At 47.5% G+C, this 13,472-nt stretch overlaps 1 protein-coding gene across 3 annotated transcripts in view; it reads right to left on the bottom strand.

Moving 5' to 3' along the window:
- FGFRL1 (fibroblast growth factor receptor like 1) overlaps nt 1–11,424 on the bottom strand; it is a 183,313-nt gene extending 171,889 nt beyond the window's left edge. The window contains exons 1-2 of one of the 3 annotated variants that reach the window (XM_086612289.1): nt 11,330–11,424; nt 10,498–10,607 (exon numbers count right to left, since the gene is read on the bottom strand). In XM_086612289.1, coding sequence (XP_086468415.1) covers nt 10,498–10,607; nt 11,330–11,424 — 205 coding nt within the window. Of the gene's footprint in view, nt 1–10,497; nt 10,608–10,754; nt 10,766–11,329 lie in introns of those variants that run through there. The other 2 variants (XM_086612290.1, XM_086612292.1) reach the window with 2 other exon arrangements.
- Nucleotides 11,425–13,472: the final 2,048 nt, after the last annotated feature.

The following is a 13,472-nucleotide window of genomic DNA, read 5'->3' as shown; positions in this document are numbered from 1 at the left end:
GTACCTTTCAAGGGGCAGTAGCTGCTCAAAGCGAATGGTTCCTTCTGGTTTCTGGGAATAAAAGGCTGCCCTCCATAATCAGGGTATTGTTCTCCCTAAACGGACCCAGACTCTGCAAACACGCTCCTCTGCACGGCACCGAGAGGGCGACTGCAAGCGTGCCTATACGTACATGCAGGGAATGTGTCTTGCTCTAAAAAAAACACAGTAAATTATGTTAATTCATTTCCTCTGACTAAACAGCGGTAATAAACTTCGGGAAAGGAGGAGGAAAAAGTAAACGAGAGTCAATTACAAGAAGGTGAGGGGGAGAGGTAACTGAAGAACTCCACCAAAGGTCTCCTTGGATGGGCTTCACACAGCCCTCCCTCCGTCCTGCTGGCAGTATAAATGTGACCGTAACAATTTCTTTATTTTCTTTTTTGATAAGGTTGTAGCCTGTTTTCACGAGTTCAAATCTTAGGAGGTGGGAAACGAGCCCTCCCCAATGCGTCGATCCACGGCGAGTACATCCCCGGGGGCTTTGCTCCGCATGTGATGTGAGCGCTCTGGTGGCTGAAGCAAATACGAATAGTCAGACCCTATTTGTAATTTTCTAACAGGAAAATAATTTCACTAAGCAAACTACCATGCTTTGACTCAAACCCCTGATTAGCACAGTTTGAAAACAGGGCAGCGTACTGTTCTGGGAATTAACTTGCTTGACCCCTAGTCTGTAATGGCACTCAAATAATCTGTGAGTCAGATGAAGTTGAAAAACTCTTGGAAGACCACACTGAAAGAATTTACTGGATTTATTGGATTTTCTAGGATAAAAGAAAAAATAAGCCTCAAACTCCACTTAGCTAGTCTGTGGTCTTCAGAAAGACAAGCTTTTTCTCCCAATGCTATCTCGAAGGGGAACGCTGCCTGTGCTGAGTGCTTTTTGAGGGTTTTTTTTTTTTCCTTCCACAGAAACTTTGAGTACATAGTAATAATTATTATAAATATACAGTTCTATTGCTGTGACTACTTTTGAGCAGCACCTTGTTGTTTTCTTCCTTGGGATTTGTAGAAAAACCTGGGGAAAACGGACAGATTCCCATCCATGTGAATCTACAATCCTCCTCCCAACAGGAATACTCATGGGCAGAAGAGCCCTGAATTGAACTTCAAATTAAATGTCACGAGGCTACATTGCCAATTGCAAAGAAGGACTAGTCTGATGTTTCCAATGAACTTCAAATGACAGGAATAATCCCGTATACACCACTATCACAAAACACTACTTGAAATCCTTCAAATCCTCTGGTCTAGCCAGAGCAAGCAGGGAATCAGGAAATAGCCGTGATACAAGCAGGACCTCGCTCTGGTGTAGATAAAACACTGACCCATCCCTACCTTATGGTTTCTCCAGCCCCTGAGCAAAACACTCTGACTAGCCTCTACCACTTCTCTGCCTCTGTTTGTACCCCAGAAACAACAGCTGTGTGCGGAGAGCAGCGGCAAACTTTTTCGGATAACAAATCCAGCAATTAGAATCAACTGTCCAAAGCCAGTTCCCCCACATATGCAAATATCTCCCTAATAGGTTTACGATTCCTTGTCCATCAAACCTGTCACAGAAAAGTAAACACCTGTCCCTGGCCAGGATTAAGTTGAAAGCTCCACTCTCATTAGCCCTTAACGATATTAACCCTGGGAATACTGCATTTCTGATTGGTCGTGAATACCAGGAGGAGGAAAGATACTCATCAACTCTGATCTGTTAATCTGGTTTTATATTAACTGTTGCAGACCACGATGAACCTCGGTGGTTGGTGCCAGACTGTACAGGGCTGAATCACAATCTGTTTTTACGAGGCCTCAATTTCTGCTCTCGGGTAGGATTATAAATCTATATCCTACTTACAGCTACTCAGCCACAACTCACTGAACCTAAAGAGACTATCACCTGTATAATGGAGAGCAGTATCTGACCCTGCATATTAAAATATAAAAAGACTTATCAGAGCACAGAGTCTGATCTCCATATGCTGGTAAAGCTGGCAACTCTTCTCCCAGTTTACTCATTTGGGAGTAAACTGGCAACTCTTCTCCCATTTAAACTGTCCAAAAATACATTAAATGCTTCCTAATATTACTTGACTGGCTAGAGACACTGCGATTGCCACCAAACTGTTGTGTTAATCTGCAGAAGAACTTGAAAGATTTTGATCCACCCAGAAGACAAGTGAGATGGCTCATAACATCCTCTTTCAGAGAGGTATCCTCACTCTGAAGGAGTTTTACCCACCAGTTTTACCTCGGCTGGTTGATGCTAAACAAGTGTTCTTCCTTCCACAGACAGCCTGCAATATCCCTGGGGAGATAGTCCACAACGTCCAGAGGTTTACCCTGTTATTCATTAACCCTTCCATCCTTGACATGCAGTTCGTACATTTGTGACTCGTCTGACACCTGTCATTGCTTAACCAGTGGTAACCAGTCTGTTTAGGTGAGAAAAACCTCTGAGAAAAACAGCTTCCTCAATTACTCCAACTCACATAAATCTATTAGTCAAGAAGAAGGAGGACGAAAAGCAAGCAGTTCACAGTGCTCCAGCATCTATAGCAGCCTAACTCCAGTAGTTTGGCTTGTTTGGCTTTGGGAAGCTGATGGGGCTGAGCGACTGTCCCTTCTCCCTCCTTTGGGGTTGATTTGGCCTCAGCCCATCCACTTCTGTCTAGAAAAAGGAAGATTTATTGCCATACAAGGCAGTAGCAAAATACCAGCTACCACAATGAAATATCCCCTTTTACAATAGAAGGCTTCTACTCAGAGGCACACGTTGGCCAAAAGCCAATTCAGCATCACACCTATACCTAATGACGTGGGGGCACCTGGGAGGACACAGGTGAAAAGAGAAATACAGCCCAGGTTTGGAAAAGCCGCATCCCAACATCCTCTTCAGAGCACACACACTGCCCACTCGAGATCCTCTCCCAAGGTTGGCTGCACCAGGCCTCAACAGCAGCAGTACACTAATCTGGATAAAGTTTTCTCTTGGAGGTTGGCTAATGCTTACATTTCCCTCCACGTCCTCCTCCCACTTTTTCCCTCTCCCAAATTTCTTGTTCTGGGCAGAACTAGCAAGCCCACAATTGCCACGAAGAGCTTGCACAACGCCAGTACCAAACTTAGTCATCAGTTCACTGGGCAAGCACGAGCAAACCCAGCAAGGAGAATATGAATTTTTTTTAAATGCCTATTGTACAGATTAAGTCCATATTTCTGCATTTGTCTGCTGTTCCTGTGTTTTTATCTAACATGCACAAATACTGACAGCTCCTAAAATACCCACCAAAGTCAACACCACCCAAGTGGCATCTAGGGTATGACATCTCTTGCGTTGCTCGCTTTCCTATCACTTGACAGGATACCCAAGATTGTGTAAACCTTTCAGGAAATAAATTTATCAGATATAAGGAGAAATGATTTTGGGTCCCATCAAGCTAGAAGCCACTCGTAGAGAGGCTGAGAATAGAGGTGCAGCAGTTCTGAGGAACATTAACCTGCTCTGAGAAGCCTCTGTTCCCAATTTACATTTTTCTTCCCTTAGTGAAGCTCAAAATTAAGTTTGAACACTTAATGGAAGAAGTAGCCTGGAGTTACTGGCTGAATTTCTTCCTGAAAATTGAAGCAGTTGGGATGAAATAAAAATGTTAGGTTATTCACAGCACTGCTGGATATTGTGTTTCTACTGTGATACAATGGGGAGACTGTGTAATCAGGGCAACCAACCAAACTTCATGCAGCCCATGTTTATTTGACTCGGGAGGGGGAAAATAAATAAATAAAACAGAGAAGTGAACGGATTCAGCAGCGAACAGCATATATTAACTTGTTAAACAACTCTTGGGCCACTCTTCAGCCCCTCCACAGCTAGCAACACCGTCCGTAGAACGGCACCCTTTCTTTGGGGATAAACCGCTCTGCGGCGACCCAAAGTTAAAACAATTAACTTCCAAGAGCTCACAGCAGGCAGAAGCAATGTGTTTCTAGAATGAAAAAAAAAAAAAAAAAAAAAAAAAAAAAAAGAGTCCAAGCTGTCTGGTTAAGAAGGCGAATGGCATGATCCAAAATACCAGGCTCAGCCCACATCTCTTCTGCTGTCGTATGCAAGGTCGATATCACAGATAATCTGTGTAAGTCATCCTTCAGGGATGGATCCAAAGCCCATGGGAGTGAGTAGGAGTCATGGCACCAACACTCACAGGCTCAGAATCAGGTCCTAACTTGTTAAAACTGGCATGGGCTGTATCTGCCTATCTCATACAACATTGGGGCAGCAGGATCAGATTATTCAATCTTACTTTTGGAAATATTCTTCTTTTAGTACTTATTAATACTCCACAGGCTTGCATCAGACAGTGGTCTTTGCAACTTAGAATCATAGAAAGGTTTGGTTTGGAAGACACCTCAAAGATCATCTAGTTCCAACCCCCCTGCCATGGGCAAGGACACCCTCCACTAGACCAGATTGCTCAAAGCCTCATCCAACCTGGCCTTGAACATCTCCAGGGATGGGGCAGCCACAACTTCTCTGGGCAACCTATTCCAGTGCTTCACCACCCTCATTGTAAAAAATTTCTTCCTTAGATCTAATTGAAATCTATTCCCCTCCTTCAGTTTAAAGCCATTGCCCCTTGTCCTATCACTACATGGCCATGTAAAAAGTCCCTCTCCAGCTTTCTTGTAAGCCTCCTTCAGGTACTGGAAGGCTGCCATAAGATCAACCCGGAGCCTTCTCTTCTCCAGGCTGAACAACCTCAACTTTCTCAGCCTGTCCTCATAGGAGAGGTGCTCCAGCCCTCAGATCGTCTTTGTGGCCTCCTCTGGACCTGCTCCAACAGCTCCATGTCCTTCTTGTGTTGGTGGCCCCAGAGCTGAAGGCAGTACAGCAGGTGGGGGCTCAAGAGAGCAGAGTAGACGGACAGAATCACCTCCCTGGTGATTCTATATTCACACTGGCTCTACTCTTATAAAAAGTCCCTTATATGACCAAAATGTTCCACCTTGGTGCAAAAGATTAGGACAGGTCAATGTAGCTAAATATGTATGTAGGCATTATTATTAGAGAAAGCTACAAATCAAAGCTGATTACAAAGACCAAGAAAAGGAAGAGAAATCCAAATTCAACGTTCAAAACAAGATCAAATGCATTTCAGCTTGAGCAGCCCACCAGAAAACACACGAAGAGGTCAGATGAAAGACAAGCTCCTTGAAGCAAGACAAAGTGAACAGGTTAATGAAAGAAAGGGAAAAAAAAGGAGTATTTCCACCAACTCTTGTAGTGCTGGGATACACTTGCACGGACCCTTTGAACAGCATGATTTTACAAGTCACTGCAGAAACAAGTAAGAGCTTCACATCTCAGGAAAATCAGAAAGCTGCACTGGTTCTACTCCCACTGAATAAAGCAAGCTATGACAAAAAAGTTGTTGTTGTTTTCTTTTTAATTCAAACTAGGCGTCAGAGGACTTCTGCATTATTATTTTCTCCTTTCAGTGGAAATTTTTATCACTTCTAATAATTAATCCAAAAATACACAGCCACCCAGATGTACCAGCATCTCTCGTGGCGAGACAGACGCTCAAAAAGGAATTATCAGATGGGTCATTGGAAAGGATCAGCTCTGTCAGCCAATTCATGCCAGACAACGAACTTCATCTTTAATTAATAAATTAGTACCAATGATCTCAACCCTTGAAAAGCAGGTTCTTACTTGCTAGCAAGTGTCATTTTTGCTTTTTTGCTTTTGCATGCCATCTTTTTCCTGAAAGAACCATTTTCCTGTAATTTCTCAAGTACCACCTCATGGCACAAGTTTCTTCTGTGGATAAAAAAAACATACTCTGGAGTTTAGCCTTTGCTGCGTACAAGTTCATCACAGAAAAGACGTATTTCAATTTGCTGCTTGCGTCTTTTAATGAAGGTCAAAGAAACATATGGACTTGGAAAACAAAGTTATAAAAACTTTAAGGAAAATCTAAATGTATTTGAGCAATTTGCCGAGTTTTGTAATATTCCTAATAAAATAAAATAAAATCAACCCTAATTTTCCAGTATGACGCACACTCTATTTTATGTTTAAACTCAGCCGCAATTTAAAGCGGCCGACAGCCTCAGAAGAAGGGAGGAACCAGGGTTTAAAAAAATAACCAGGATTTTCTCAGATCGTCATGTTGACTCTAGGTACAAGTCATGCCGACAGATTATTCATGAGCAAGTTCCCCAAGAGCACGATCAAAAAAAATGCCCCAAACTTAACCAGAATACGCGCGGGGACTTACATAAAATCTGGTCAGGCTGTTTGATCTCAACATGCTTCTCTTTCCCAATTAAGAAATTACCTAATTGTTATATCTGGTAACAACCATTTGACAAGAATAACGGAGTAAAATAGAAGCAAGCAACCAACTCTCTTATACTATCATTATTTATCTTTTCCACATTTACTACTGTTCACTCTTAAAAAACTCAAAGTTTTACAGAACGGTAAATACGTTCACCAGAATGAAGAACTCATCTCCCAAGAAATAAAAAAAACCCTTCTGGTGTCTTATTCTCTTTTCTCCAATATTCAGACAAACAAAAATAGTACATAGTGTTATTTCTACATAAAACTGTTGCATGTTGAGGTGGCTCCATCAGCAAATTCCCTGTAAAGCTGGCATCAACCAGGCTTGCAAGCCAAGTGTCGCACAGAGAAGTGCCAGAGCAGAAAGCAATTAAGGTCCCGTTCTTCCCCTCCCTACGCAATGCACCGAAAATGAAATCAACATCCAAACTAATTAGTTTCCAGTAGAATATCAGTTTACTTGCTAACAGGAGGGTCGTTACTGCTCTTACCAAAAACTTCTAAACATACCATATGAAATCTTGTTTAAGCCACGGGACCAAGCCGAGCACATCCCAACGTTACCGTATATGGTCACCAAAGCGAATACGATGGCAACTTGACAGATTTGGAACAAATATTGCGTTGTGTGTCACTGAGATAACATAGGCAGGAAAATACCAGATTGTATTACCTGTATCTGACCGGAGGTGTGGAGTGGTAGGAGCTACATTGCTGCAGGACGTAGTCACTAAAGTTAGTGACCCAAGGTGGCATTCGTCCCCACGGAGGAGGGCCAGGGCAGGACTCTGAGGACTTTTATGCCCAGTATAGGGCTGCTTGGAGAGAACAGGAATGGAGTGACACGAGGGATGAGCCACCAGACCCGCGTTATTATCCCGAGTTCGGGGCTGACGCTATCGGGTGCAGTTGGCAACAGGGCTGAAGCTACCACCCTACGGCTTGGCTGTCAGCCGGAAGGCATAGTCCCACTCAGAAAACCACAGCACACAGGTTTTGTTCTCAAATAGTGGATTTTGTGCACACAGAAGTTCTTGTCTTCACCCACAAGGGAAAGACAGGGCTTGGATATCAACCAAAATAGCTCCCGAGGAAGACTCTTTTGGTACAGGCTCCCTCCGGGATATCCTTAGCCTGGAATAAGATTGGTGACTGGGGGAGTTATTCCAGATCAAGTTTTTCGGAAGGGTTATTTCAGTGCATTTCCAGGTGTAGACAAGCCCACGGCCAAAGTCCTTGAATTTCAGCCCCAAAAGCATTGGTTCAAACTAAGCCAGCCCTACCGCACCCTTCATCCCTCCAGACAGTTCTGCACCTGGACCTCTAAAATCATACCTGTTCTCTGCTTTATGTGGATACTTTGAACGTATTGCCCCTTTCTTAAGAGTTTCATCTTGGTTTCCTAAGATATTCCCTTTTTTGCACTGCTTTGTACATCGATGATGTGACACATTGGGGCACAAGAAAGGAGAGAGCTAGTAGGCACAGCTCTGACCTGGAAAAATGCCCTGGAAAAATTAGCCGGGGGGGGGGAGTTGCCACATTAACCCAATCAGTCATTCCTGCAGGGCCCTTCGCCTTAAAAGGCGTCACCTAAATGAAGATGTAAAAATAATACAACGTAACATTTAACTCAAGATTGCAGCTGAGCACTCAACGCTCAGGAAATATCGAAGCCGGAGCGCGTGGGCAACTGAGCTCTGCCCCCTTGTGCAAATGCTCTACGGCACAGTCCTTCCCCAAACACCGGCCCGCAATCAGACGGCTCCAAATTAATATTCTAATTCCGGCATAACCTACTTTTGCCTAATACGAGTAGAAAAGAAGGACCAGCACTTTCATGGAGAACGTTCTCAGCCCCCTTCCTCACTCGATTGTAAACCAGAGAGCACCTATTGAGCTTCTGATGCCTCAGGCGAGGAGGCAACGGCACACTTTGGGCCACACATGTCTAGTTTGAGATCAGGATACAGATATTAAATGTTGTTTGGCCGAAACAAAGAGCCCTTCTTCCTCCGGACTAAAGCCTCGCAACCTCAGGCTGAGATTCGGCCGATGGACTGTCCATAAAACCCGAGCGCCTGAAACAGGTAACATTTATACATCTCCAGCAGCCAAACCCACCACATGATACATTTGGAAAAACTCTGCAGGCATGTCAACAACCGGGCACATTTTTCCGAGAATCTGAAGCTATCCAAATGTAAACATCTAATAACTGGGGATATTCGACAGCACAAATAAGGTTGCAACATGCTGGAGAGCGTCTCACCTCTGCTCACTTGCAATTTTGATCTTCCATCTATGTCCTCTGCTATTAAAAATACTCTCAACCTTAAGGAGGTCCAAAGCAGGATTTAAATGTTAAGATTTTGTCTATACTTTTACAGCGATGACACCTTTTTCTTCTTCACTTCCTGTCTCTTGATATCAACACATGAACAAACAATATTTTTAATGGGTTTAGCCCTGGTTTTTAAACTCTATTTCTGCATCATTTTAAATAACCACCACCATCTCTCCATCCACTTGCAGGACAGATTTTTCCAGCTCTGCGAAGAGTTCAAATACCCCAATCACCAACATGAGCCTCTCACAGTCACATTAAAAAGACCTTTTCATGGGAAAAACAATGATGTTCTGAAATTAGCACTGTTAATTTTCTGTCGCTTCTTCACACTACAACAGCCCACAGCACTTCATTTTCCAGGGGCAATAAAAGAGTACAAGCAAGACAAGTGCAAACCAAATTTAAACAGAGTCAGTCAGTAAAGCAACCGACACTCAGCTCACAACAGAGACAAAAAACTTTTTGTCTTCTCCTGCCCACTTCAGATCTTTTCCGGAACTCCACCAACTTCTCAGGTCCATTGCAATAATATACATCCATGAGGTCATCTTAATTCATACACTGCTGCCCATTGCCTACAACTTAAACTGAGTCTCCATTGTAAACCTCGCCTGGAATTCAGACTCACAGGACTTACAGCCTGTATACTGTTTTCTTTTTCATTCAGCTTCCAGCCGAATCATTTTATAGTGCTTTTGCCTCCATAAAATATTTGCTCAGCAGCCAATGCCAAGAAGGAAAAAAAGCAGCGCTAACCAAACCTTGGGTTTTTAGAGTAACGCTCCCCCCTCTCTTTTCACACCCTCACCCCCAAGGTTTATTTTTGTCGAGTTACGGCCCAAGCGAAGGGCAAGTTTAAACCTTTTAATTCACGACTCCATGGCACTGGGTGATTTAAAGGTCTTTGAACAATTCATGCAACTCCGATACTGTTGGGAATTGCAGCTGGAGCGATCTGCATCCTAAAGCCATACTCCCATTCTCCTGGAACAATGCAGCCCCTCCTTTGTGACCAGAGACGGAGGAGCTGAAAGCATGGTTTCTCACTCAGGCTTTCCAGGGACAGCACCCACCAAGGTACAACACAGGCGAGAGCAGAGGAAAAACCACCACTCCGTCTGCTCTGATCCCAGAATTTCACTTAAAGCACCTTCCTATAAAGAAATTTTTTTTTTTGCCCACCCCTCCCATCACTCCCAGGTCAACATATTTCAATTAGTCTCCAGTAGGATAACCTGTTTATTGAAATCTGATCAACTGCTGGAGTCCCAGCGTTAAAATACGCTCTCGCTGTTGGGAACTGTCATTTGTCTGTCACCGAGGAAGTTAATGGATGTGTTTGTTTAGTCCACTAGTGGGAATATACAGGGCAGAGACTGGAGGGATTACAGGAGGGGAGAGGTATTTTTGATCCACAGAGGAATGCAGTTGTTTTTCTTTAAAATTGTCTGTGTATTTTTTACACACGCACGAGAAAAGCCCCTGGAAGCTCACCTGCGCCTGAGAGACCTCAGCAAACCTGGAGCCACCACGCTCCATCCAAACCGATGGCCCCGAAACACGCAGGTGAGGAGGCAGCACACGTGTGCAGCAGCCTGCGCCCCTGCGCAAAGAAGCAACGGGCAGGGGACAAGTCCGAGCCGACAGCAACTCCCTTACGGGGTCCCTCCAAGGGTACCGTGGGCGTTCGTGGAGCACGAACCCAGCAGAGCAGAGGGAAGGGTGCAAGTCACAGAGCCTTTGCAGCAAAGCGCAGTCTCCTTACCTCTCGCCGAGTCCGAAAACGCAATTATCCCAGCGAAAAGGAGGGCAAGTTGCAATTCCATTTTGAAAACCAAATCCCTCCGTACAGTACAGGCTGCCGTCCTCTCAAACCTGCAGGCAGGAAAAAGGAGAGGAAAATAATTACTGCAGAAAAAAAAACAAAACAAACAAACAAAAAAAACCCATGCAACTTCGTTGAGTTTTAAAACCTATTGCGAAGGCACAAGAGCAGAAGCAGCAAATGAAAGAGCAACATACTTGTAATTCATTCCTTGGCGCTCGGCAAGTAAAACTTTGCCCTCCTCTCTGCCTTTAGCCTGATATAAATCAAGAACCCACTGAGGCCAGCAAGCTCCTCTAAGTTTACAGTTAATGCATAATTCTTTGGTATCCTGTACAGAACCAGTCTGGAAGGCAAACAAAACATTAGCAAGTGGCCATAAACCAAGATTTCAGGTTAACAATTTGTGGAGGAACTTGGGGAAGGGGGAGGAGGAATGCTACCTCTCCCATCGAGGAGCCCAGAAAAACTTTTGTGTTGCTGCTCCAGTGCCCCTCAGCCAGGCTCGGCTCTGGGGACGCGCCTTCCTCGGCTCCGCGACTCCTCTGAACTGCACCGATTTTGCCTTTCCTCTCCCCCCCCTCGCCAAGCCCCACTTGTTCCCGTGTGCTCCAGAGGTGCTTCCCAAAGCAAAACCGCACTTAATTATCCAGATTCTTGAAGATGCTTTCGCTGCCGTACGCAAACCCGGGGATAGATCAGGTTTACATTAATTACACCCTGTTCTCCCTCCTAAAACTCTCACTCTCTAAACACTGTCTGAATTCCTCACCCTTGTAAACTCCCTGCTTTAAACACTCCGTGCCCCCAGGACACACAACAACCCGGGTACAGCATCCAGCAAAGCAAACACGGACGCCTTGCCATTAGCTTCCCAATTTGCAGCGGGGAGCTGGGAGGGAGGGAAGGAGGGAGGGAGGGAGGGAGGCCGGGCGGGCGCCGGGGGCGGTGGGCGGCCGGGCGGGCGGAGAGGGCTCCCCCCGGGGCAGGACCCGGGGTCCCGCGGGGCTGCGGCCGGTAACGGGATATTCGCAGCAGGGAATCCGGGTCGAGGAAGGCTTCGTGGGGGGGGACAGGGGGACGGGGAACACCCGGCGCGATGCCACCTGGTGCTACCCCCGGCTTCGGGGCAACCCCGGCGGCTCCCAGCTGTGCCTTAGTGTCTCCCCGACCCAGCGCTGACCCAGGCGGGGGTCTCCCGGCCGGGGGAGGGGTGGGTGGTGTGGGGGCACTTACCTTGGCTGCTGCCGGGGCTCTAGCACCGTGCGCTGGCGCCCATCCCCGCCGCTCGCCGCCTCATGCCCTCCGCGGCCACGGCGCCCGGCGGGGCGCTCCGCCGCCGGCCTCTACCTCATCCCCCCCCGGGGGCGGGTGGGGGTGCCGGTTGCCTCGGAGGGGTACCCTCCCCACCGAGCTGCTCTCTCCCTTCACTACCGGCTTTTTACCGACCCCTCCCCCTCGCCCCGGGGGCGATTTTTCCACTAGGGAGCCACGGGCGAGGAGCTAAGGAAAAAGGGGGGAAACCTCGTAAATTATTTTTCCTGCTTTCCGGGTCGGGCTGAGGGTGTGTGTGCGGGGAGGGACAGCGGGGACCTGACAGATCCGCCGGGGCTCCGCAGCCGCGGGATGCCCGGTGATGCCGTCCCGCGGCTCGCCCAGCCGGAATCCCGTTTAAGGAGCGAGGGGAGGAGGGGAAAGGGGCTGGGGAAAGGGGAGGGGAGGGGTAGGGGAGGCGGGGGGGGGGGGTAGGGGGGGGGAAGAGCCGGGGCGAGAGAAACAAGCGATAAAGCAACTTTCCCTGCAGGGCTTTGTGGCTGTGGGGGCAGAGCCGCCGAGGAGGGCGGGACGGGGCCGCCCCGCTCCAAACTTCGCACCAATCCCCGGGAGCCCCCGCCCTCCCCGCCGGCCCGCTCCTCGCCGTCGCTCCCCTTAACCCTTTGCGAGGGCGGCGGAGGGAAGGAGTGGGCGCCCGTCGAGCTGCGTGTGCGCCTCGGAGCGGCGGAGCCCGCCATCGGCCCCCTGCTCCCTCCGCACCCCACGGCGGTGGAGCCCCGGAGCGCTCTGGAGTGTCCCCCCCCGCCACCCCTCCGGCGCCTCGCAGCCCCCCGGGGCAGCGGTGCCGGCCCTGGGCCCCACTGTGCCCCGGAGCATCCCCCCCCGTGCACCCTCTGGAGCCCACGCAGTCCCCGTAAGCCCAGCGGCGGTGGAGACCCCCAGCCTCGCAGCTCCTCCGTGCACCCCGCAGCCGCCCCATGCACCCCACAACCCGTCGCTGCCACACCACCCCTCTTCCCAAGGCGAGGAGGGAGCCCCATCTGTGGAAAACCCACCCTGGAGGCAGAGAGGGGAAGGCTGGGCTCCTTAGAGCCGGGCGGTGCAGGGGACATGCCACGGGGATGCATTCCAGTGGGCGAGATCCCACCCTGGCTATGCCGTTTCGATCTCTCGGCTTGGCTGTAAATCATGTCAGAAAGAGACCGAACTGAACTAAACCGACTGGAAAATAAACTGTGGAGATGTCTGTTCCTCAGATTAACTGTTACATTTATTTATTATTTACTTTCAAAGCCGACTCGGCTGATGCATCTGCCTTTACAGCAAATTACTCTCCGCACAAATAATAAAAATCAACCTGGCAGAATTCCCCAAATAGACTAAACAAATGACAAGAAAAAAAAAAAGCTGCCTCAATAGCTATACTTTTATATCCGTAGAGAAACATTGTTACTCTTGATGTTATTGTTTATTAGATCTCTCGTTTGAGATGCTCCAGCATGAAGGCCTCCTGGAAAATGAAGCTGTCTCAGTACTAATGCAATGTGGTAGGCACCAGGAGAACCCCTAGACCCAAGCCAAGAAGTAGTTTGAACATCCGTCTTATCTAGTTTGTTAGGATTATGAAATCATACTATTAT

This window comes from Tauraco erythrolophus, chromosome 5 (assembly GCF_009769465.1).
Source record: "Tauraco erythrolophus isolate bTauEry1 chromosome 5, bTauEry1.pri, whole genome shotgun sequence".
NCBI classification, from domain to species: domain Eukaryota; kingdom Metazoa; phylum Chordata; class Aves; order Musophagiformes; family Musophagidae; genus Tauraco; species Tauraco erythrolophus.
Note: the sequence above shows the minus strand (reverse complement) of the source record. Positions and strands in the feature narration are given on the sequence as shown.